This window comes from Schistocerca americana, chromosome 8, assembly GCF_021461395.2.
Source record: "Schistocerca americana isolate TAMUIC-IGC-003095 chromosome 8, iqSchAmer2.1, whole genome shotgun sequence".
NCBI lineage: Eukaryota > Metazoa > Arthropoda > Insecta > Orthoptera > Acrididae > Schistocerca > Schistocerca americana.
Genome location: NC_060126.1, coordinates 186,892,456 through 186,916,711, shown reverse-complemented (window position 1 = coordinate 186,916,711; position 24,256 = coordinate 186,892,456). Strand labels below are relative to the sequence as shown.

At 39.2% G+C, this 24,256-nt stretch overlaps 1 protein-coding gene across 3 annotated transcripts in view; it reads left to right on the top strand.

Annotated features, from left to right (window-relative positions):
• Positions 1 to 23,824, top strand: part of LOC124545362 (mucin-19-like) — a 545,233-nt gene extending 521,409 nt beyond the window's left edge. For all 3 annotated transcript variants that reach the window (XM_047124267.1, XM_047124269.1, XM_047124268.1), the window contains 2 exons: positions 701 to 3,239; positions 21,720 to 23,824. In XM_047124267.1, the coding sequence (XP_046980223.1) occupies positions 701 to 3,239; positions 21,720 to 21,799 (2,619 nt within the window). In that variant the 3' untranslated portion in view covers positions 21,800 to 23,824. The remainder of the gene's footprint in view (positions 1 to 700; positions 3,240 to 21,719) is intronic.
• The last annotated feature ends 432 nt before the right edge of the window (positions 23,825 to 24,256 follow it).

Sequence of the window (24,256 nt, the reverse complement as noted above, 5' to 3'; positions counted from 1 at the left end):
TTACAGTCCAGGTCTCGCATCTTCAGACTTCCATCTGCTTGACACAGTGAACGATGCACTCTGTGGAAAGCAGTATGTGAATGATGGGGAGGTTATTGGTGAAGCAAGACATAGGCTCCGTCATTGACTAGTGGAGTGGTACCATGCGAGCGTAGGTGACAAAAGGCCATCACATTGAATAGTTATGTTGAAAAATGGGATTTTGTAGCGAAGGGAGTGGGGACTAGCCTGGTGCATTTGGATCGTAAATAAAATCAAGCCGCTTACAGAAAAAACTGTTGCATTATTATTGAGTGACCCCTCATAGAAACATTCTCTAGAGGAAGAAACTAATAAAATATAGTGCATGTGAGTTCATAATTGATTTCTATATCACTTTACTGAGAAAATTGCACATTTTATAATGGGATAAAAATCCGAAAACATAATTTTTCTGTTTTACCTTGCCTTAACCATAATATGTGATAAAATTCCATTGTTGAGCAGCTTTCTTTGACAATTTTGAGAAGTTATATACTCAGCAGTAAATAAACATTTAGTAAATATTACTTTCCCTGTGTGTGTGTGTGTGTGTGTGTGTGTGTGTGTGTGTGTGTGTGTGTGAGAGAGAGAGAGAGAGAGAGAGAGAGAGAGAGAGAGTGTACTAGTGTGCTGCAATATTGGTATACTCTGTGGTAACTTAAGTTTTCTTTTTCCACAGACAAATAATGAGAGCAACTTCATCATGTCACATAACATTGAAGGGTATCGAGGTGATAGAGATCTGGACACACTTATTAAGTTCATAGAGTCTGATACAGAAGGCAAAGGAAAAGCGAAAAGTTCATCTCACAGTAATGGTCCTCTTAACTTTAACAACAAGCAGCAACGTAATAATCTCCGTAAGGATGAGATAGTTGCTGGAACAAAGCCAAGGAAAGAACAGAAGAGTGCCAACAGCAGTATAATAATTGACGAGGATGAAGAGAAACCAGCGAAAGGTACTAGAAGTAGCAAACAGATTCCCAAAGAACATCGGAATGGTCCTACTGTTGACAAAAGCACTGAATCCAAACTAAAGAAGTCAAACAGCATGGAAGAAATATCCAACAGGAAGATAGAGGATCTGACAGCTGGTCCAGAATCAGGTGGTCTTCACGCAGAAAACATTTCAGTCCAACGTCGAATGAAGAAACAAACTTTACAAGAAATTGACTCAGTTGGCCGTACTTCTGGAGTAGACAGACGCTCGTGGGGACCAGAAGACCATCAATACTCCTGTAACGAGGCTGCTGTTTCCTCCACAGATGACAGTTCCTCGTCTCATCCAGGTGGTGGACGCAAACGTAGGGGACCAGTGAGTGATGATAGGCGCAGACCTGAACGTGATGCGACACCAGCACCAGCTAGTGGCAGTGTTTCAGGAACTGGTGAAGAAACGGGCTTCTGTGTGTTTGAAAGCAAGAAGCGTCGGAAGAAACGACGCAGTAGCAGTGGTATTCGGAGTAACCCTTCGTCTGGTGTAACTTTGTTTGCTGACGATGGGAGACGTTCTGGTGGGGGGCAGTATAACACAACTCAGTATCCAGCAGTGTGTCAAGGAAGTCGTGAAAGTGGATACCACCAGAAAAAGACATTCAATGGTAACAGTGGCTTCCCTCCACATGACAGAACAGCTGATGATAGTGGTGGCAGTGTTGTGCTTTATCAGTACCGTCGTCCACGTTCACCTGAACACTGCCGTCGGAAGTCGACTTCCAGTGTACCACCATCAGATAAGTCTGACAGTAGTGACTTAGACAGTGTCCATTCACTACCAGTGTCTTCAACAACTGCGCGTCCCACATTGGACCAAACATCGACATCCAGTGGCTCAACACCTCAGGCGTCGTACGCAGACATTGCAAAAATGGCGTCTGTAAATGTTACCACATCACAAGGTGTTTACGGGGGTGTTGGTTTTGGTAATAGTAAGTGGCCAGCAGTGTCTGTTCCTAAAGGAGTTGTTATATCTCCTCCGACTACTTCTTCCACAAGTACTCCTAGCAGTAATCCACAATTTATAACTGGACCCAAAGTCAATATTGGAGCTCCCCCAGTTAGTGGCTCAAAATTGGGTAACAATCCTGCCTCACCAAACTCTAGCAGTGCTAACAGTAGTCACAGCAATGCAAGCACCAATGCCCCAAATAGTTCAACATCTGGTGACGATACTTCTCCAGCATCTAGTGTGAATCAAGACACTGATCCTGTTGAACCTTCTGCCAAATTTTTAAACCCCATCCCTGATTCTCGTACGAAAAAGGATGCTATGACGAACACAACTACAGATTTCAAATTAGTGCCTCCTTACTCGGCTGAAGTAGAATCTAACCCTAAAACCCATGCGAAACCACCAGAACATCCCGTAAACATTTTACTTGACAGTGAATATCCGTCACTGGAGGAGAGCTTGGTGTGTGATAAAGCGGAACGGAAACTCGGTAAACTTCCTTGTCAGCAAGCTGCTCCTTTGCAAAGTTCAGTATCTGGTAACTGTGATTCACTGCCTCAAGGACAGCAGGCAAACTCACCTGCAGCAGGAGTGTGTTTGCCTAATCAAGTGCCTACAGCAGTGCAAGATACAAAAGTGTTGAATACAGTGTTACCAACTGTGCTTCAATCTAATCCATTGCAGAACCAATCTTGCCCATCCTCCCAAAAATCTCCGTGTCAAGACAGTGCTTCACAAGAAGCAAAACCTACCTCCAATTATAACTCCAGTCCACAGCCTGAACAACATACCATCTCATCAGTGACTCAAAATCATGAGATGTCTCCTACACCTTGTATTTATCCCACACCTGTAAGTCAAAGTACAGTGCCACCTCCAGCAAAACATAGGTCGGTGAGCAGGAAAGTGTCATCTGTAAGCTGCCCTCGTCCACCAGTGATCATTATGAATGATGATGATAGTGGAACAAACTATGGAGACTCAGCACCAGTGGAATTGACATTTGGTTTTGAGGTGAATGAACAGCTGCTTCTATTAGATGGTGAGGAAGCATCAGGTTCTGATGCAGTAAATGACCTGTCATCTCCACTGGAGAATGATGCACAAATTTCCAGTGATGAAACAGGTGCATCTGTGCCAAGAGTTTCCCCAGTGGTTGATAAGACTGGTAGAGCATCCAGTGTGGGTGATGACTTTTCTGCCAGGTTCCGGGAACCTGCTGTCCAAGCTGGAAATTACGACAAAATAGTAGATTTCGTGGGCATGGGTAAGTAACTGCAATATTTTATGTATCTAGTTAATAACAGTTAACATTCATAAAGTATGTGACAGTGTATTTATAAGACTCGTTTCTGTGTAAGGAGGTATTGTTTACTGTTAGTCATGATATGTTGAATTTTTTTGTAGCTTTTTGGCCAGTATTGATAACAGTACCTAAAACAACTGGACTACGTGTTTAGATTTTTCAAAATTACTGTAACTGTAGGTGATTGCACCAAATTTCACCTAAGATTTATTTTTAGAGAATGTCACTACCAAAAGCAAATAATGTTCATTATTTCTCTCCTGACATATCACAAAAGAAATAGGTGTGTGTGTGTGTGTGTGTGTGTGTGTGTGTGTGTGTGTGTGTGTGTGTGTGTGTGTGTGGCAGATAGGCTGCTTACCACAAGCCAGAATAAAGTAATCGGTAAAGAACTGAGAGCAGTGTGAGCTGAATAAATTGAAAGCTTGAGAAACCAGTGAAACTTCCTGCAAATAATAATGGGATACTGACTTACACACAAACCAAATCACAACCAGAAAAGAAAAATGTTACAAATTGAAACGAAGAATGGAAGAAGTTTAAAACAGGCATAGCAATTCCTTTTAATTTTGTTAGTTTTGTGGACTTTGTGAGGGCAGAATTATTTTAAACAGGTATTTCTTTGGAGTATAATAATCTAATTGAGTGTAATGTTGCTAACACTGATACAAACAAGTAGAATCTGACGGAATTGGACCACCCCCTGCTCAGCCCTTAGAGGACTTTTGCCATTCAGCAGTTCTGGAGAACACACACACACACACACACACACACACACACACACACACACACACACACACAGGCTGTGAACACTAACACCATCACACAACTAAAGACAACTAACGTCTGAAGTTACCTATTTTGAAAATTAATTATTAATGGGTAAGGTTGCATTAACTTTGTGCCTCTGACAAGGGGAGAGAGCAGGATTCGAGACAGAAATTAAACAGAGACCTCCATATCTGTTTTTAAAGTTACTTGCTAATTTAATCCAACTGGTTCCAGAACACTACCCCAGTAGTGGGAAGTCCATGCCAGAATCTCCCATGTTCTGTGTGATAGAATGACTGGTGCCAAGACAAAAGTTCTGCAATACCAGATTTGCTCGGCCATTGTAAGCATGTGTGACACTTAAGCTCATTACATCGATTCTCCGCAGCTTTGATATTCTGACTAATGACATACTAAAACTGCAAAGAATACGGTAGACACCCGCCTTACACAGACAGAATCATTAACAGAACATAAAAATCCTAATCTTACATAGTGGATGAACAGATTTCACATTATTTTTCTGCAACATATGACAAATCCTCTTGGAAATGCTTGCTGCATTAGGCAAGAAGACTGTGGGCTTACATGCCACCTTGGTATTATCATTACACACCCATTGCACTGTTGATCAATAATGCAATGCACATCTGATCTTTCACTGCAACCATTCTGATGGAAGGTAACCTCAAAATGGACAAATTCGGCTGACACTCACAGGGTCTGATATGAATTAGGATCTGTGAACTAAGCTATGAAGTCACCCTTCACATTGAACCAGATAGTAACAACTACTGGCCTGTAGATATGTCGGTGTGAAGTGGCTTCCTATAAATGGCGTGTCCCAGTGTACCATCAACGTTCTTCCTAACCAACATATCAAGGGTGACCTCAGTGAAAAAAATATTCAGGTGCTTTGAATTCAGCTGTTCCAGAAAGTTGTTCAAATTCTCACTGTGTCGTTCAAATTCTCACTGCCATTAGGCCAAACGACAAAAGTTTCATCTGTGTGTCTGAAAACACGCGGGTCTCAAAGCCACGAACTCCAAGGCAAGTTCCCTTAGCTATTCCAGAAACAGACAGGCAAAATACAGAGTCCACCAGAAAAATGTATACACACTTGAAGGACTGAAAAACATTACTTATGTATTTATTTAAAATTTAAAGATCGATCACACATGTTGTGCAATCTTCAGTGTAGCACATGGTTACTTTAAATGTTAAAAATATTCACCGTTGGTGGCTATACACACAACAGAATGGCGAGCTGTTGTTGCAACTACATCAGTCAGTTTTACAGTGGAGATCGCTGCACATCTCTCTGCAATCTCCTGGTGAAGTTCCTCCAGCATGCGTAACTTACATCAATGGATGTTATCTTTCACAGTTCCCCACAAGTAAAAGTCCATAGGTGTTACATCTGGTGACTGTGAAGGAAACTCAATGGGCCCTCTTCGGCCAATCGAGTGCCACAGAAAACGGTCATCCAGAAAAGCACGTACAGCTAGGTGGTAGTGTGGTGGTGCCCCACCCTATTGGTAGAAATCCTCTAAATCACTTCCATAAAGTGCACGTATACTTAGCAAAATTGATGTACCATTTCCAGGTACACGTCTCCAGTAACAGCAGCATCAAAGAAAAAGGGTCCTACTAAGCCCCTAGATGCTAGTCCACACCACACATGAACCCCCCCAATTCGTCCACATAAATGTGCAGATTTTCCGGTGCCCAGTACACACATTATGCCAGTTCATGGTTCCATTAAGTTTAAATTTTGCCTCTACACTACCTTAGTCACAAATTGTTCATCAGTTTACCATTTGCTGATACCATTCGCAAAATTGCTTTCGGCGATCAGGATCGTCGTCATTAATCACGTGCAGTAATGGTGGAATGTAAACTTTCCACTTTGCAGCTTTCAGAACTCTTCGTACACTTGTACTGCTAATCCCCACTTCATATGCACATTGCATAGCAGACTTCTGTGGTGAATTGACAAATATTTCCAACATGAGAGCCGATGAAGCAGGACTTGTGGCTGTATGCTGTCTTCCTGATCTTCCTTTCTAAATATCACAAATAATTCCATGAAATTCAAACTTGTCAATGATGCGTTTAATCGTTAGACGGGTTGGCGGTTCTGTTTCATACTCCCGCCTCAAATGACGTTGCACTTCAATGGCAATATCAAACTTGAAAAACCACTTCACAATACATCTTCATTGCTCGAATGTCAAGCATGCTCCAGCCATCTTGTTTTCTCAATACCGAGATAAAAGTGCTAACATCTGTTGAGTTGAAGACTATACAACAACACACTTGTTACTCAAATCGAAAGACAATATTGATCTCTCTATAGAGCCTGACGAAGAGGGTGTACATTTTTTTGGGGGCCTCTGTAGGTAACATGTAGAGCTTCCGATTGCGACTCCACCTTTCTGTAAGTAACTGGACATCAACACATGTTGAAATTGATTCTTAATTCAACACCAATTAACTGTAACGAATCGGAGAAACACAAGTGAAGACAGAGACCTGATTAAAACTACCTACTGCTTACCAGGTCATTCACAGTTAGTGTAAGAGGAATCCCTTCCTTATGGACCTCAGCAAGGATGGATTGCTCTTAGACTGATTGTAACACTGGTGCTCCAATATACTGTGTAGCAAAACGACTTGGGACTCTGTTGAGCCTGAAGTAGGTCAAGACAAACATAACTGTAGTGTTGGCAGAAGAGACAACACTGTGTTTCTAGAGGAGGCCGAAATGCACGCGTTTAATTACACGCTGACTGGTGTGAGGTCGGAACAGGACAATATCTTGAGAATTGCAAATAAAGTACGTAGGTAATGTAATACTTAACTTTAATCCACAATTGTAGAACATCTCTCTTGATGATACATGCTTCACATAATAAATATCAATTGAATACGGCGCCTTGCTAGGTCGTAGCAAATGACGTAGCTGAAGGCTATGCTAACTATCGTCTCGGCAAATAAGAGCGTATCGGTCAGTGTAGCTTCGCTAGCAAAGTCGGCTGTCCAACTGGGGCGAGTGCTAGTAAGTCTCTCTAGACCTGCCGTGTGGTGGCGCTCGGTCTGCTATCACTGACAGTGGCGACACGCGGGTCCGACGTATACTAATGGACCGCGGCCGATTTAAAGGCTACCACCTTGCAAGTGTGGTGTCTGGCGGTGACACCACAATAACACTATGAACTTGAGTTATTTACTTCCGTTAGAGGGAATGAGTTGGAATGACCATAGTTTCGAAGTGGTCTCTGCCTCCAGTCATATTCCTTTGTCTTATTCGTTAGTTAATTGAGGTTAGGTCTGGTGTTGAATCGGGAACTCATTTTGACATGCTGACTCCCGCTTACTTCGTATACGATGATTGGTACTATAAGCAGACAGATAAAAGTTACGGTGGGAAGTCTGTTGTCGCCGATTATTGCTAGTTCATGGAGAGTTCAAGGAACATGCCTTTGAGTGGGCAGCTTTGAAACCTGTAGGTTTATTTCATATATGTAGACAATACTTCTGTTGTCTGGCATTATGTCAGTGAGAATTTGAACGGCTTTCTAGAAATGTGAATTCAATCTACCCAAATATTCTTTTCATGATGGAGGTGGGTAAGGACGGCTGCCTTACTACCTACGTTGGTGTGTTGGTCAGGAGGAAAGTTAATGTTACGTTGGGGCATGCTGTTTGTAGCAAGCTCCCTCACACTGACTTTTATTTGCAGGCTGATAGTGATCACCATCTGTCTCAGCAAGAAGGGCTGCTTTGTATCTAGGTTCACAGGGCCCACTTCATCTCACTCACTAAAGACTTTGTCTTCCGAGTTAGCCCATCTTGATGTCACCTTCAGTCAGAATGGTTAAAGTGAATGACTTATCAAATATGCATTGTACTATTGACCACTGTGGCATCAAAGTCTATGACCTTTTTGCCTTACCCACAGAGCATTTCATACAGTATTGGTCATATTTTATGAAAATAGTATGAGAAATGTGTTTCTCGACCACAATGTAAGATGAGGGCCTTCTTCAGTTTCTGTAACGAATGAAATTGGTTTGTGTAAGGTGGGTCCACCATACTACTTCTAGTTGTGATGTCTCATGTACTGGACCAACTGGATAAACTGTGGAGGATCGATATGCTTAGCATAATTGTCACACGTGCTTAAAACAGCAGAGCAAATCTGCTGTTGCAGAACAATGCCTTGGTACTGGCCTTCCTACGGAACATACCACAGAGATCTGGCATGCTCTTCCAAAAATTGGGATAATGTTACTAAGGAACTAGTTTCAACTAGCAAGTAACCTGATAAATAGAGATAGAGGTTTTTGTTTAAATACTGTGGGGAATCCTGTTCTCTCCTTTGCCATAAAACAGAGACATAATTAATGCTACCTTACCTATTGATTGTTAATTTACACAATTGATAACTTCTGACATTGTGTGTGCACTTGTTTGTTTCTTTCCAGAATTGTTCTGTTAATTAGGGTTATAAATTCCCTTGCTTGGCATGTTTATGCTGCAGCTTTGCCTTGAAAAGAATAGGGTGTGCACCTCTCAAAAATATCGGCAGTTGTCGACGATGTCACCTGTCTGCTTCCTGTAAGTTATTTGAACATTGTATGTGCTGGGAGAAACTTGGAGTGCACAGCTGAGAGATTAGTCTGATGTTCGAGGACAGCTATAATAACTGTACTCACACTTACCTGCACAGTGATAGATGTTGTCATTTATGAATTTTGCATTTTGCGTTATATACCCGTCTACCACCACCACTTGCTGATGTCATTTATGAATTTTGCATTTTGCGTTATATACCCGTCTACCACCACCACTTGCTGATGGGCCCTGACTGCTCCATCGGTTCACCTCCATACATTTGTTCACTACTTCTGTCTTCCATCCAATTGCATAGATGATTACAATATAGAACATGTCGTGAGTAAATGTGATTTGAGACTTTCTCGGCGTATTCCATTCGTGAAATCTTCTCGGGTGATCAGCCGAGTAAAGGCGTCGTCTTCTCGCAACGTTTCGAAGGGTTTCGTACCCATCATCTTCGCTTGAAGTAGGTCAAGACAAACATAACTGTAGTGTTGGCAGAAGAGACAACACTGTGTTTCTAGAGGAGGCCGAACTGCACGCGTTTAATTACACGCTGACTGAGAAGATTTCACGAATGTCGTGAGTAGGTCAACTGACATGAGATCCATCCACGTACCCATTGATCAGCACCCCCTCCCTTCGAGTGGAATGTTACCTATCTGTAATTATTCTCTCAGGCATAATGTTATCTGCCACTCTCTCCACATATTGTAACCAACATATAAGCTGCAACTAAGTGGACACCCAGATAATTCAAGCAGCTGAAACCTGTAGTGGAATTGTTAGAGGCTCTTATGTCATCTGCTGGTGTTCTGGCCTTAAACTATGTCAGTATCTTACGTATTTTCTTATTTATGGTGAGTCCAGTTTTTGCTCCTTATTACTTAATGAATTTCATTAACCCTTTAACTGCTGTGGATGTGTTGATGCGTGTGCCTTTGTACCTGTCCCTGTGTGTTCTGAATGTGTTTACACGCGCCACCAGTCCTTCTACCATGTACTCTGAATGTGTTTACGTGTGCCACGAGTCCTCCTACCTGGTACTCTGAACGTGTTAACGTGTGCAACCAGTCCTTCTACCTTGTTCTCTGAACGTGTCTGCGCATAGGACGACTGGTGGTGCTCATAAATACTTTCAGAGCACACAGGGACAGGTACAAAGGCGCGCCTGTTAACACGTCCAGAGCAGTTAAAGGGTTAAGGGTGTTCACATTTCTAGCCACAGTTGCAATATAATCTATATCTGAACACATATTGTTTTAATCATGCTGTCTTCTTCAACTTGACATTGCATTATGTATCATCCGGTTTCACTCTAGCTGTAAAGTTAAATGCACTTGACATTTTTGTCATTTGCCTTCACTTTTGTCTCTGTCCTGCTGTCGCAGGTTTGAATCCTGCCTTGGGCATGGATGTGTGTGATGTCCTTAGGCTAGTTAGGTTTCAGTAGTTCTAAGTTCTAGGGGACTAATGACCTCAGAAGTTAAGTCCCATAGTGCTCAGAGCCATTTGAACCATTTCTGTCCTGCCTTTGCAACTTCACTAACCTTCTTGTCACAGACATGCAGTTTATAGTACCTCTTTAACTGTTCGCTCCTAAAAGATTATTAGAAGACTGACAAGAATCAACTACTAATAGGTGCTGCTGTGCATCATATCTACACAATGTTTTCCTTTGTATGTGTAAGGACAAGCAGCTTGTCTGAAGTGTGTATGTTTGGTTAAAAACCACACTGGTATTCCCATTAGAAATTTTCTGTGCACTTTTCCATTCAGCACTCTTGCTAATATATTTTAGGCTGTGTTCAGTAATGTTACATATTTATAGTTTTCATATATACATCCAGTTTATGTTCAGAATATCCTGTCAATCTCCACAACATTGTTTGTTCTACTTTAATTATCCTACAGTTCTTATTTTGTGTGTGTTTGGCATTAGCTACATTTGTTCTCTTGGGTCCAGTTGGTTAGTGGAAATGATTGGTAGACACATCTGAAGTAAAAAGAAAAACCAGGAATTCAGTTAGGAATTTTGTTTCATACCCTTCAGACATTTTTTATTATGGTTTAGTTATTCTAGACATACATACTGTTGCCTCCTATGCGTGTGCTAAGAGTTCAGTGCAGTTGAAAACCAACAAGATTGTTGTAATTTTGACTACAGGAAACGGTGGATTAGAGAGAAATTGTATTTGAAGTAGAGCTGACTGTTACGATCTGTGGGAGTGTTCGAAGGAAATGCTCAGTGCAAGCTACTTCATGTATTTGAAGAAATTACTTACAGTAGTGAAATAGGCAACAATTGTTACTGAATTTTTGTTGTTGTGATCTTCAAAGTCACAAGACTGACATGATTGAGTTCTGAACACTAACGAATCCTGTGGAATCCCCTTCTCTGAATAACTACTGCAACCTACATACATTTGAACCAGCCTATTGACTCATGCTTTGGTCCTGCCCTTCAGTCCTCCACCTCCTACTTCCATCCTTTACCACACACACTAGAAGTTTCTGTATGCAGTCCAGCCATAGCAGCCAAAGAAAGTGGTGTGTGTGTGTGTGTGTGTGTGTGTGTGTGTGTGTGTGTGTGTGTTTTCTACTTTGGAAGAAGGCCGTTTGGCTAAAAGCCCAAATATAGAACAGTCGTTTTGTTGATGTGTCTGCAACTCAGCGTCTCCTTTCTATGGTGAGCAGCAATCTATTCTTTCCATAATGCCATTATTCTGTCCTAGATTTTCCATTTTTTTTAAAGTAATAATTCTGTAATATTCACAACTGTCAGCAACTACCTTTTGGGTATTGACATTATTATATTTTTCTTGAAGTCTGCAGATGTTTAATGTGTATCTTATTGTGCTCACCAGGGTCTCTATAATTCTAGGGGAATGCCATCCATTCAAGGGGACTTGTGTATTCCGGTGCTCCGTAAAGATGTTCTTGCAGTATATCGTCTCGCATCTCATCTTTTGTACTCTGTCCTTTTCTATAATTTTGCTTTAAAGTTCGTTTGTCTTCTGTGGCCTTTTTTCCCTTCCACCTTTCAGGTTTTCCTTCTACCTTTCAGGTTTTCCTTCTTTGGTTAGTACTGGCTTGTCATATGAGCTCTTGATATTTGTGCAGCTGCTTTTTTTTTCCTCCTGTCGTCTCTCTTAATTTTCTTTCAGGTAGTACCCAGTTTTCCCTGAGTCATACATGCTACACCTTTGCATATTTTCTTTACCTGTTCCTGTTTAGCCGTTTTGTATTTATGTCAGTCTCGTTTTTTAGCAGTTTTTTGGCACCTATTTGAGCCTCTGATATCTTTGCTATTTCATATCTTAAAACTACCCATTTGTGTTCTGTTTCCGTTTGTCAGTTCTGAAACTCGCTGCAACCTCCGATTCTTTAAACTAATCAATGTTCTATCTCCGTAATTTGCAACCATTTTGCAGTCTTGTTTGTTTTAATCTCCATTTCATAACCAACTACTTAGAGTCCACATCCGCCCATGAAATATCTTCCAGCTTAAAATCTGGTTTCGAAATCTGTTGTCTTTCATACACTATAGTTAAAGTAAATGTCTCCATGAAAAATACTGCCAGACAATGTCTTTCATTCTTTCGTCTAATTCATGTTTGATACTTCTCCATCTCTTCCTTTTTCCTATTGTTGAATTCCAGTCTTCCATCATGATTAAGTTACCCTCTCTTAATTACATAAATAATGTTATTCAGCATACACTCTTTGTTTGTTTTCAAAGCTAGTTGGTGTATAAAACGTGTTCTTCTCTGGTGTGTCGGTTTTGTGTAGCTTGGCCACGATTATACATTTTTTATGCTGTTCATAGTACCTTCACCACATTCCTATTTTCTTATTCGACCTTATTCCCTCATTAGTTGTTGTTTGATTTTGTATTGAAACCTCTGTGCTCACCTCAATTGCTCTTCTTTTTGTCGTCAACTTGTTTAATTCCCAGTGTATCTATCTTGAACTTAACCATATCTCATTAATTAAATTCTGTAAACTACCTATCCGATTAAGGGAACTGTCGTTTCACGGTCCTACCCATTGAATGACGGTTCGGTTTTTCTTGGTGACATCATCTTTAATCCGTCACCTCATTACCCACACTTTTACCTCTGGAATATTTTACCCATAGAATGCCACAAAAATTAAGCCATACAGTAGAGATGCATGTTGTCAGGGAATATAATGGCTGTAGTTTCTCCCCTTACTTTGTCTTTTGCAGTACCACCACAACAAGGCCATATTGGCTAATGTTACAAAGCTAGAGCCACCAGGTGGTTGCCCCTGTGACTACTAAAAAGCCTGCTGCCTGCCCCTGTTCAGGAACCATAGGTTAGTATGGCCTCTCCCCATATATACCTCCATCATAGCTGAACATATAGTATGGCTGGCTGTATTGTTAAGGCAGTCAAGTCACTCCATTCTGTCGTGGTGAGCCCATTATTCATGGGTGGTTGAAATTAAGGCCAGTAAAATATAATTCTTTATTGAATCTCACTGATGATTGGAGCTTTTGTATGTAAGAAAGAAAGTTCACTTGTACCATTATCTTGTGTATTGTTTTGTTCTTGTTGATTAAGATTGCCTTATGGGAAGCAAATGCTAGTTTAAAAGCAACTTTATATAGATTAAAATCTCTTGCTAGGGTGAGGTGTTCAGAAATGCCAGAAAATTTCAGTGAAGACATTTTTTGACACGCCTTGCCGTATGTGATCACATGTTGTTTTTGAGATACAGCTATGCCAATTGTGTGAAGAGCTTTTCGGTTTGTTATTGTTTCTGCTAGATACGTAGTCACAAGTAACGTGAAAAGAAGTGATTCAAAGATTGTTTACAGATTCATCTACAGAGGCTGTATTAGTCATCTAAATTAAAGTGCTCAGTGTTACAACCATCTTCTCACAAATATAAATTCTGTTTCTTGAAGAAACTCTGTAAATACTTGTTAAACGAAATTTTATCATGCGTGTAGTTTGTACCATAAAGCATAAATAAAATGTCCATTTTGGGTTTTATGTTAGTTGGTTCAGTTTAGTTTGGTATCACCCAGTACTACTTCACTAGCCTTCTGTACGGCCACAATGTTCTGTTAAAGGATTACATAATGTTTTTTATTTTTTATTTTTAATGACACATCTGGCTTGTCTGTAGTTCTGGTCACTGTGTAGAATTTTGTGGACCAGCTATGCTGTGCCACAACCGTGTGCACTTAAGACTCATCTTCTCTGCTGCAGGAAATTGCTAATGCTTTCCAACTAACGGCTTATACCAGGTTATCAAATGATGAGTAAACACATTTTCACTTTCTACCATCTATTTCCAGATGTTTATTGTGTAACTGCATTTACAGGTCAGTCACATGACATTAATACATTCTTTGCCTATAAGAACTCAAGAGTGCTGCCAGTCTCAACAATACAAAAACTTTCGTACATTACAATAAAAAAAAATCATTCGTTTTTCTCCAAAGAGATTCCATTATCTTGTTTCCTCTATGCACCTCTTCTGTCTGTGGGCTGTGTATCAGATGCCTAGGAGCTACAGTAGAATCCCGCTAATCTGAACTAATTGGGACCGGACGTTGTTCGGATTAGCTGAAATTATGGTGACGAGTTTCTTGACTGAAGTATACCAGGCAGATAAGTAGGTACACCATGGTAACAAATGGGAACGAGTGTGGGAGCAATGGCTCACTCTCACTCCCTGCCCTTGTTGTTGTGCATTGTTGAGACCTTTGTAGTGACTGAGGTCAGTGCTTTGCCAGTTGGTTCACAAAGTGCTTGGTTATGTTAGTTATCGATTGCTGGCACGTGTAACAGTTGTACTGTATTCGTTCAGGTGTAGTGGTTTACGTACTTTCGTCATGAGTAAACAGACACATACAATGTTAACTCTCAAAGAAAAACTGAATGCTTTGAAGCGCATAGACAATGGTGAGAGTGTATCTAAACTGGTAACAGAACTGGGTGTTGATAAAGCAACCGTTCATGATTGGAAGAAAACTGAGTGGAACTTGAACAATCCTGTGCAATGTCTTTGAGAAAACAATCGATAATTCGGCAGACTTTGAAACACTCCCAGTACGATAAAGTGGATGAAGATCTTTTCCATTGGGTTATGCAAGAAAGAGAAAGGGGAACTCCTTTGAGTGGAGCACTGATTCAGGAGAAGGCTGTTTACCTGAACAAGTTAATGAATGGTGATAAGTCTTTTAGTGCGAGTATGGGTTAGTTGGACAGATTAAAAAAACGTCATTGAATCAGTGAGCTAACAATTAACAGAGAGAAGCTTTCTTCTGACCGTGATGCAGCGAGGGAATACTTGGGTGAGTTTGAAAAAATGATAAGAGAGGGAAAGTATTATCCCCAACAAATTTATAATGCTGACAAGACTGGCCTTAATTTTAGGGCATTGCCAACAAAAAGCCTGGCATCAAGAGTGGACCACCATGCTCCAGGTTTTAAAATGTGCTATGATCGTGTGATTTTATTAGTGTGCAGCAATGCTGCTGGTAATCACAAGCTGCCTTTAATGCTGATCAGCAAATCTGCTAGGCCCAGAGCTTTTAAAAACTGCAACATGAAGTACCTGCCCATATATTATCGCAACCAGAAAAAGCATGGATGGATGGATGGATGGATGGATGGATGGATGGATGGATGGGAAGCTGTTCAAAGAATGGTTTCACGGCCAGTTTGTTCCTCTGTTCGACGGTTTTCTAAGGAAAATCATTTGTCTCCCCGTGCAATCATTTTGATTCATAACGCGCCATCTCACCCCAGCACTGAGGAATTGTGATGGAGAAATTGTGGCAAAGTTTTTGCTGCCAAATGTTACACCATTTCCACAGCCGATGGACCAGGGTGTACTGCAAACATTAAAACCTATTTACAGAAAAGAATGCTGATCAAAGATAATAGCATTCGTTTAGTGGACAAAATAAAAAAGACCAATGTGAAGGATGTTGTTTATTGGGCCGCTGAGGCATGGCATAATATGTCAGAAAATATTCTGAGAAAATCGTGGAGAAAACTGTGGACATGTCTTGAATTTCAAGACAACATAGTTGAAAATCAAGAGGAAAATCTACTACAAATGATACAATCCCTGGATGTGAAGAAGCTAGTGAAGGAGACATGGATGAGTGGATGGAAGTGGAAGGGGCATGTGTGGAGAGCCTTACTGACGCTGATTTAGTTGCTGTGACTCAAGACAGGAAGAAGTGGACCACTGTGACAGTAGTGACAATGAGCCTGAAAGTGACAAAGGAGAGCTGGTACCACACAGTGACGGAGCAGACCTTGCACTACGTTATTTGGAGCAACAGTCCACTGCTTCACCTGCTGATTTGATGTTTGAGACAATGGCGCAACTATGCGTCATATAACAGACTGTCTTCATTATGCCAAAAAACAATGACAGAGTTTTTGTAATCTAAAAAGTAGGGATAAAATGTCCGCTGTATTTTAGTAAGTTTGACAGCTTTTCTTTCAATTTTATGCATTGTTTAAACCTAATGTTTTCTTGCCAATTTTTCTAATACTTGTTTACTGTACTGTGTAAATAGTGTGTGTGCGTGCGTGCGTGCGTGCGTGCGTGCGTGCGCGCGCGGCAGTATACTGCACAGTTTTCCATACTTAGACTAACATTTTTTCATGTTCATGTTAACCGAACATTCGGATAACCAGGGTTCGGATTATCAGGACTCCGCTGTAGTCATTCTCCTGGCCTCCGTGCACTGCGGCTTCATCTTTCCTCATTTGCTGTCTCTGTAGGGACAGTAGGTCTGTCAGTATTTGACCCCCCCCCCCCCCCCCACTTTGTTTCAACATCACAAACATCTTTAGCTGAAGCAACAGTTCTTCAGATAGAGGAATAGGACTCAACCCACAATGTCCTGTTGCATTACTTATCCCTGTGTACAAGCTAAAGATGTCGCTTTATCGTTTTCTGTTATAGTATGCAATTTAGACATATTTCATTGCACATAATTACCTTTTTATTAAATTTCCTGTTGATGCTAATTTTGTTCCTTATTGCATTATTACATAGGTTAGTATATTTTCTTATATCTCATTCTCCAGGTTGTCACTTTCTACTCATTACATACAATTGTTGTATTATTTTGTTATACCATTAATAAGTGTTCCTTATAATATTATTGTGTATAGATTTATTACTGGTACACAGTGAGTGAGTGTTATCCTCACGGATAAGAAAAATAAAACCTCACAGATTTATTTCTTTAGAGTTAGCTTTATGTTTCATTTTATTGGCTTATAACATAGAAAGGTTTCTTATATTTAAGAGCAAGAAGTCATATATTGTGAAACTTCCTGGCAAATTAAAACTGTGTGTCGGACTGAGACTCTCACTCGGTCTGGCACACAGTTTTAATCTGCTAGGAAGTTTCATATCAGTGCACACTCTGCTGCAGAGTGAAAATCTCATTATATATTGTGTTTCAACAACAACAGAGTAGATCTTGATATCTCAAGTTACATTTGGGTATATATAAATCTCCTTAATTATCTTTTCTAGTTACGTACGATATCCTCTTCCATAGCGTTGATCACTTCTCCCTCTAACTCCTATTTAAATTCTTTATTGCGTCATAGCTGAAGCACCTCATTTCCATTTTTTTTAGGTAGTACGGCACAACTTACTTTTATTTGTATGTGAAAGTGACCCACCCTCAACTATTTCCATAAAAGTGGTAGGGACGATTTCTGTTCTGAATGGACCTGACCTACTGTATAGATTAGTCACTCCAGGATCTGTCTACCCGCATAATATCCAATCCCATGAGTCCACATTCTTTGTAGACCTTATTTTTTGACAGACAGTACTGGTCAGCAGCTTTAACAGTTTTATTAAATGAGAACCAAGAGGTTTGTTAATATGTTACCTCAAATTTTCCTCTGTTATAATTTCAACACCCCCTTTCTCCTCTCTCTAGGTATTCTGTCCTACTCACTATCCTTGCCCTGTAGTAAAGATAACTGTTTTCATTTGTATTTCTTGCATGCGAGTGTTCTCGATGTGCATTGATAACCCACTGGGTTCGTTCATCATGATTTATGTGATTCATTTAGTGTGTCGTACATTATTTCATTGATGTAGTCTTTATTCCCCTCGAAAATGTGATGCAACTGAATTGTAATTTGTTCATGTCCTTCTTACGTCATGAGAGTAGTCCATTGTCGTCACACTTTTTGAACTATTCTGTAAACTCCTTGTACTTTTTACAAAATTTTGAAGTTTGATTTCTAGAGTGTTAAGTGTGTTGTCATTATTTAAGAGCTTGTTGTGCTCTAAAGAGTGTATCCACATATTCGTATTGGAAATCTCTAGTTGTACTTTGTCAGACTTAACTCTAATTTATGAAAATATTGCTTAAACTCTTTATTTACTATTTGATGTACTTTATCAGGTAAGTTTCTGTGAGACTGTTAACCTTTGTGTCAGTATCTGTTAACTTCATTGCCTGCTCTGTTGTCTGAGCTGTGAAGTCCTCTTTTACCGCTTCAGTTACCTTGCTAGAAATAGTTTCTTGCATGGTATCCTGTTTTGCATTTAACTTAACATACTGTTGTTGTATTTATAGTATCCAGTTTGTCTGTCAGGTCAGAGATAATATTTTGAAATTTGTGCTCAGTCTTGAATTTAGTGTATAAAGTGTCAAAACATTTTTTGTGATTATTTTATTTCAATTCATCTTTTAAATCTGATGTTACGTGAGTACTAGTTTCTTGTAATTTTTATTAATCCTGTTAACTGTATATTGTTATCAGCCAGTTGTTACTTCAGCAACTTAAAAAATCTCACTTGTTTCTGTTTCCAAAGCCACACGTTTGTTTCTGAAGCCATGCCTTGTCACAATAGATAGTAGTCCATAAATGTGTGTGTGTTATTGTGTGTGTGTGTGTGTGTGTGTGTGTGTGTGTGTGTGTGTGTGTTTTACGTATTTATCGTAAATGACTTTGTGTATAGGCTTCTTTCTTATAGATCACACACACACACACACACACACACACACACACACACACACACACACACACACAGTATGACAACTGCTCAGCACATGTATCTCATCAATTAGTGGCTGCTTGTGCCAGCTGATGGCAGTGTGCCGTTTCTGTTTGTAGACTGTAATTAGGTGGCTGTGTGCCGTCCGTGGTCGAAGATTGTCTCTGATTGTTCTGTTGAGATGTAGCATGCCGCAGTACTGACGATTTCGGTGTCTCGCAGATAAGATCTTCGTTGAAATTCTTTCTTGTCAGTAATTGGAATGGGATTTATCCCTTTTTCGCATCAAATGACACTGTAATATAATTGATACTGGTTAGCAATTTTCAATTTAAATTCACAACTAACTGCATAGCTCCGTATCTTCGTTTGTTTTCTTGTTGCCTGTAGCAACTTTAATCTTCTTTGCATACATGCTTAGTGAAAAATAAACAAATACCCATTTTGGGTTTGTCATGTTTGTTGGTTGAGTTTAGTTTGGTATTGCTCAATACTATTTCACTTGCCTCCTGTACTGTGTGTGTCGCAATGTTCTGTTAAAGATTCAGTCACTTTTTTTTTTACGAATCTGGCTTATATGGAATTCTGGATGCCATATAGAATTTTGTGGGCCAGCCATGCTGTGCCACACCCGTGTGTGATTCTCAGACTCATCTGCTCTGCTGTAGGAAATTGCTAAAGCTTTCCAACTAATGGCTTATACGAAATTATCAAGTGACAACTGAACATGTGTTTTGACTTTCAACCATTCGTTTCCATGTGTTTATTGCATAAGTGCATTTACAATTCAATCCATTAACATAATGTTAAGACATTATTTCTCTATGAGAACTCAAACTAAAGTGCCACCGATCCCACAGTAATACAAACTCTTTCTTAAATTACAATAAAAAATATCATGTGTTTTTCTCCTAAGATATTCATAATACTATTTATTGTGTGAGCCTCTTCTAGTTACATAGACTGCATACCAGAAGCTCAGCTAGTACTCAGCAATCTCCTGGCCTCTGCACACTGCGGCTACATCTTTTGTTGTACACACTCTCTGTTGGTACTCACAGTATGTCTGTCGATATTACACCCCCATACTTTACTTAAACGTCTTTAACAGATACGACAATTCTTCATTCAGTGGAACATTTTCCAGCCAAAACTGGAATTACAACACTGACTTAGAAAACAGTTTTTCTCTCCAGTTGTGAAGCCATTTTCGTATGCTTTTAGCCACAATAAAGACTACTGAATGAGTCGATTTATTGTAGCTTCATAGACAATGTTACTGTAAGGAAGTGAGAGTTAGATGTAAAGAAAGTTGATAGCAAAATAGATATGTGACTATCGATGAGAGTAAAGAATGAATTGACTGTATATGCTGTTAATGAAAAGAAAGCTCAACATAGATATAAGTAATTGAATCAATAAAACAAGTGGTGGCACTGGCAGAAGAATTGAAGGTGAAGGAAGAAGAGTGACGGAAAATGGAGAGAGAATGGAGAGAGATCAGGGAAACTAGTGGAGTTCGGAAAAATTGGCCAGAAACCTGGGTTAGAGGAGGATACAGGACAGGCACGTGCCTGATTGGTTTATGTAAGACAAAGTAAACAATCAATAGTTGCTGCTGCATGTGTGCAACTTCATTCGGAGTTGCCATAGTTTAAATATACGTATACTGTCCCTACACCTAGCAACATTTTGGGCAGTGTTGTGTATAATAGTATTAACAACCTTAAATCCGGTTGCAATAAAAGAGTTATAAAAATATTTCCTTTGGACATCTTCGTCTCATGATGTTTTTTAAATGGAGACCTACTATTCCCTTACACTTTCAAATTGTAACAAATTGTGAAGGGAGCAAGTTTGGTTTATCACAATATGGGCTGTGAGTGGAGGTGTGAAATTCTTTTGGTCAAGTAGTCAGATAGTACTGTATTCTGTTTTTATACTGATAACCCACGTGGGCACAATCCTGTTACATGTTGGCTTATCTTTGCCTTCACAGGTCTTTGAACTGACTTAACATGCAAGTTTAAGGGGCACCTATATTTTAATATGCACTTTGAACCACGGTGCAACTTTGCATGTATTATATACATAAAATCATGGCCAGACACGAAAATCTGCAAGTCGTAGAAAAAACTTAGGACCAACTAAATACTGAACCTCTGACTTCTGTAGCATATCAACAATTTATCAACTGGGCACTTGTGGTGGGTAGTCTTATAGCAAGTACCCCAGTGACCCAAGTATCTGTGATAATTGTTTAGTTATCCTTTGGCTTGAACAGGAATTACTTAAAAAAAAAAAAAAAAAAAAATTTGTAGCTATCTGAGAGTCCAACAAAACAGCTTTGAGAAATGGTACTGAAGAGTCAGTGCTGCTGCATCATTATGGTATGGTAGTTAAAAAGGCTGGCAAGTCTTCACTGTGCTGCAAGTTCGTACAGTGAGCAAGTGAAGTGTGTGCCTGGCCTTGGTGACACTGTTATTTAAGAGTGAGGGAGAGGTAATTATGTAAAGCCCAAAATGCAGAGGAAAAATGGAATTATAACTGGAGCCTTTCATATTTGCTATTATTCTCCTTTTTAGTGGAGAATTACATCAGAAACTAAGATATCTTAAGGGAATGTAGGATGAAAAAGACAAAAGATTCATGCAGTATACTAAAGTTAACACTTGAAGACCTCCATTAAAAGCTTCTGTAGAACTAACATATCTTAAAAATTGAGAGGTGACTAGCATTCTGTTGTTTGACATTGCCAACTTCATTGGGCATTGTTTTTCACTGTCTTCAAACATATTTTTGCTAATATAACATAGATTTTCTCTTTTATCTTAATGATATTGAAATGTATAACTTCATGCAGGAGAGAGAAAATGCTTGTAGACAACATTCCAGTAGAAAGAGGTTTAAAGATGTATAAGAAACATTACAGCAACATAACTGATGTGTGTTTTCTTTCTTCAGTGTGAAGCTGTGTCTTTTTTAATTAGTTCAATCTCTCTCTTTCAGCGTGGGATGATGTTCTGAAGGAGATGTCATCAACAGCGGTACAGTCTGGAGCCAAAGTCCGGTATTACAGTGGACAATGAAAAAGTGCATATAAGCTGTGATTTGCTATAAAATACAGTGCTATTTGTGCATTGTAACTTTCTTTTTTGTGCATATATTTGCGTTTTTATGTTCCTTAGTTTCTTGTTGCAAGGAACTAAAGGGCTTCAGGCAAGTAACTTGCATTTAAAACTGTGAATTTACCAATAGGAGCTCATAGAATTCAACAGTTTGTCACAGATGAGTGTTATAGAGGTATATTTCAGCATGTTGTTATTGTTAAATATTGCTGAAATGTGTGTTTGTACATGGCGAAGTGAGAGTGTTAGGGAAGTTAATAGTGAAAAGTATTTTGAAAACTGTTGTGCCACACTGAAGAGCAAAGTGACAGACTTCACATTATTGAGGATGTATTTTTTGTCCGTATCCCAGAAAGTGACTCAAAACTAAGACAATAAAATAACACAAATGAAAATTATAAAGTTGCTTTGCTTTGTGCGCCATATTACGAGAAACTGGGAAGATGACTGTTAGGCAGTGGTTATTCATTGTGTTATATTTAAGCAGCCTGAAGGGGAATGCATGTGATAGTAAGTGATAAATTATCGCATGTTCTGGGTATACTGAGAAGAATGAGTGGGCAGGTGTGTGTGTGTGTGTGTGTGTGTGTGTGTGTGTGTGTGTGTGTGTGTTAGGAAGTTACCTTGTAACTTTTTGAAAATGAAAGCAAAAAACTGTTGTTGGCAGTTGTTTTAAATTGATTTGTTTGCATGTTATGAGTTTATAGGTTCATGGACCTGTCGAATGTAATCAGTTTGTATGTACATATATTATGTGTAATCGAAAATGCACATACCAGTTTTCCTGCTAAAAATCAACATTTTTTGTGGATAAATGATCGTGAAGACTTTTGAGTGTGGCAAGCAAAGCTGATATTGTGTCATCAGTGAAGAGGCACACGTTGTGTGACATCGGCAGCGCTGTCTGAATGTCACAGCTAACTTGTGTAAAAATATACTAGTGAAATGGACAGCAACAATTAGCAGTCAGAAACTGAGATTTGAATGAAGTGGCTTTCGTGTATTCTGTTTTTGTTTTTTGCAGATGTAATTTATCTGTGCTTTGGAACCACAGAAGAAACAAAAATTGCTTTTTAAAGTTGTAGGAACTATGTTAAAACTGTATATGTTAACGGTTGGAACATGATGGCCCTCTCCGGAAAACAAATCACAAATCTTGTGGTATCAGACTTTTACAGAATAATGAGTTTGGTTTCATACTTTGGTTTACTTAAAATATTTAATTGCTTAATACTGACTACCACGACCAAAGTTTTTAAAGACGTTACTAAATACTATCTTTGTTATTACCACAAGACATGTGAAATCATGTTGTTAGTTCCAGTTTTGAGTAATAATGATAAAATCATGAAATTAAGCAAGATATATCCGATGTTATAAATAGCAAATGGCTTTCGCGACACAGTTAAGCATTGCCATCAGACCTTATATGTGTGAGTGCTATCTCACATCCAGCAGTCTATGATACATTGTAAGTCTAAAATAAAGTAAAAAAATAATGACTGCATAAAGGCTGTTTACATCTTCTGCTCTTATGCTTGATAAAAGTTTCAAGCTGTCTGAAGAGCAGCAAAATGTTAAAACAGGCTTTGAATGGAAAGGTTTACAAACTTATGGATCTCATGTGTACAGAGGGTAGACATATGAGAAGTGTAAAAACCTATGTTTGTATTGTCTTCTGTATATTGAGCCCATTTTAATCATTTGGTTGTTAACCATACCAGTCTTTATCTGTTTTGCAAGACAGAAATAGTAATTTATAAAAACGTTGAAGGCTGTTTGATTCTAAAACTGCACATTCGAAAACACCCATACATATTCTACAGTCGGTACTCAAAATTGTTCTTACTGTTTATTAAATTTATGAGAGGAAGATCCTGTAATGGACAGATTTTGAAAACTTATTTTGGCATTTTCAGATAATTGGCATAACTTTGTTACATGCATTGGTTTCTTTATTTATGCAGTAAAGTCTTTGTTCTAGAACCTTTGTACAGTTTTCTTATAAAAGGTGCTATTGTTCTGTTGTTCCCTTTTTCCTTGTTTCCTTTATGTATTTCCAGTATTGTGATATAACTTTACTTTCTATTTCATATTTGCGTTAAATCATAATTCAGTCAAATTCTGCCAGTGAGTATGATTTCTCTTTTAAGTGAGGCTTACAAAACGTGTTCCTATGAAGTTTTAAATAATTAAGTTGGGCTAACCATATATAAATTTCCCTTTACTCACTGTATAGTCTCGTTGCACTAGGTGGCACGCAAAGGATGATAACTTGTATTTTAATATTAACTGTTTTAATAACATACAAATGTGTACACACACACACACACACACACACACACACACACTTGTACATAGTAACAAGCAAAATTTGTGTTAATCGGTTATAGGATATGACCACTTCATGTAAAAGAG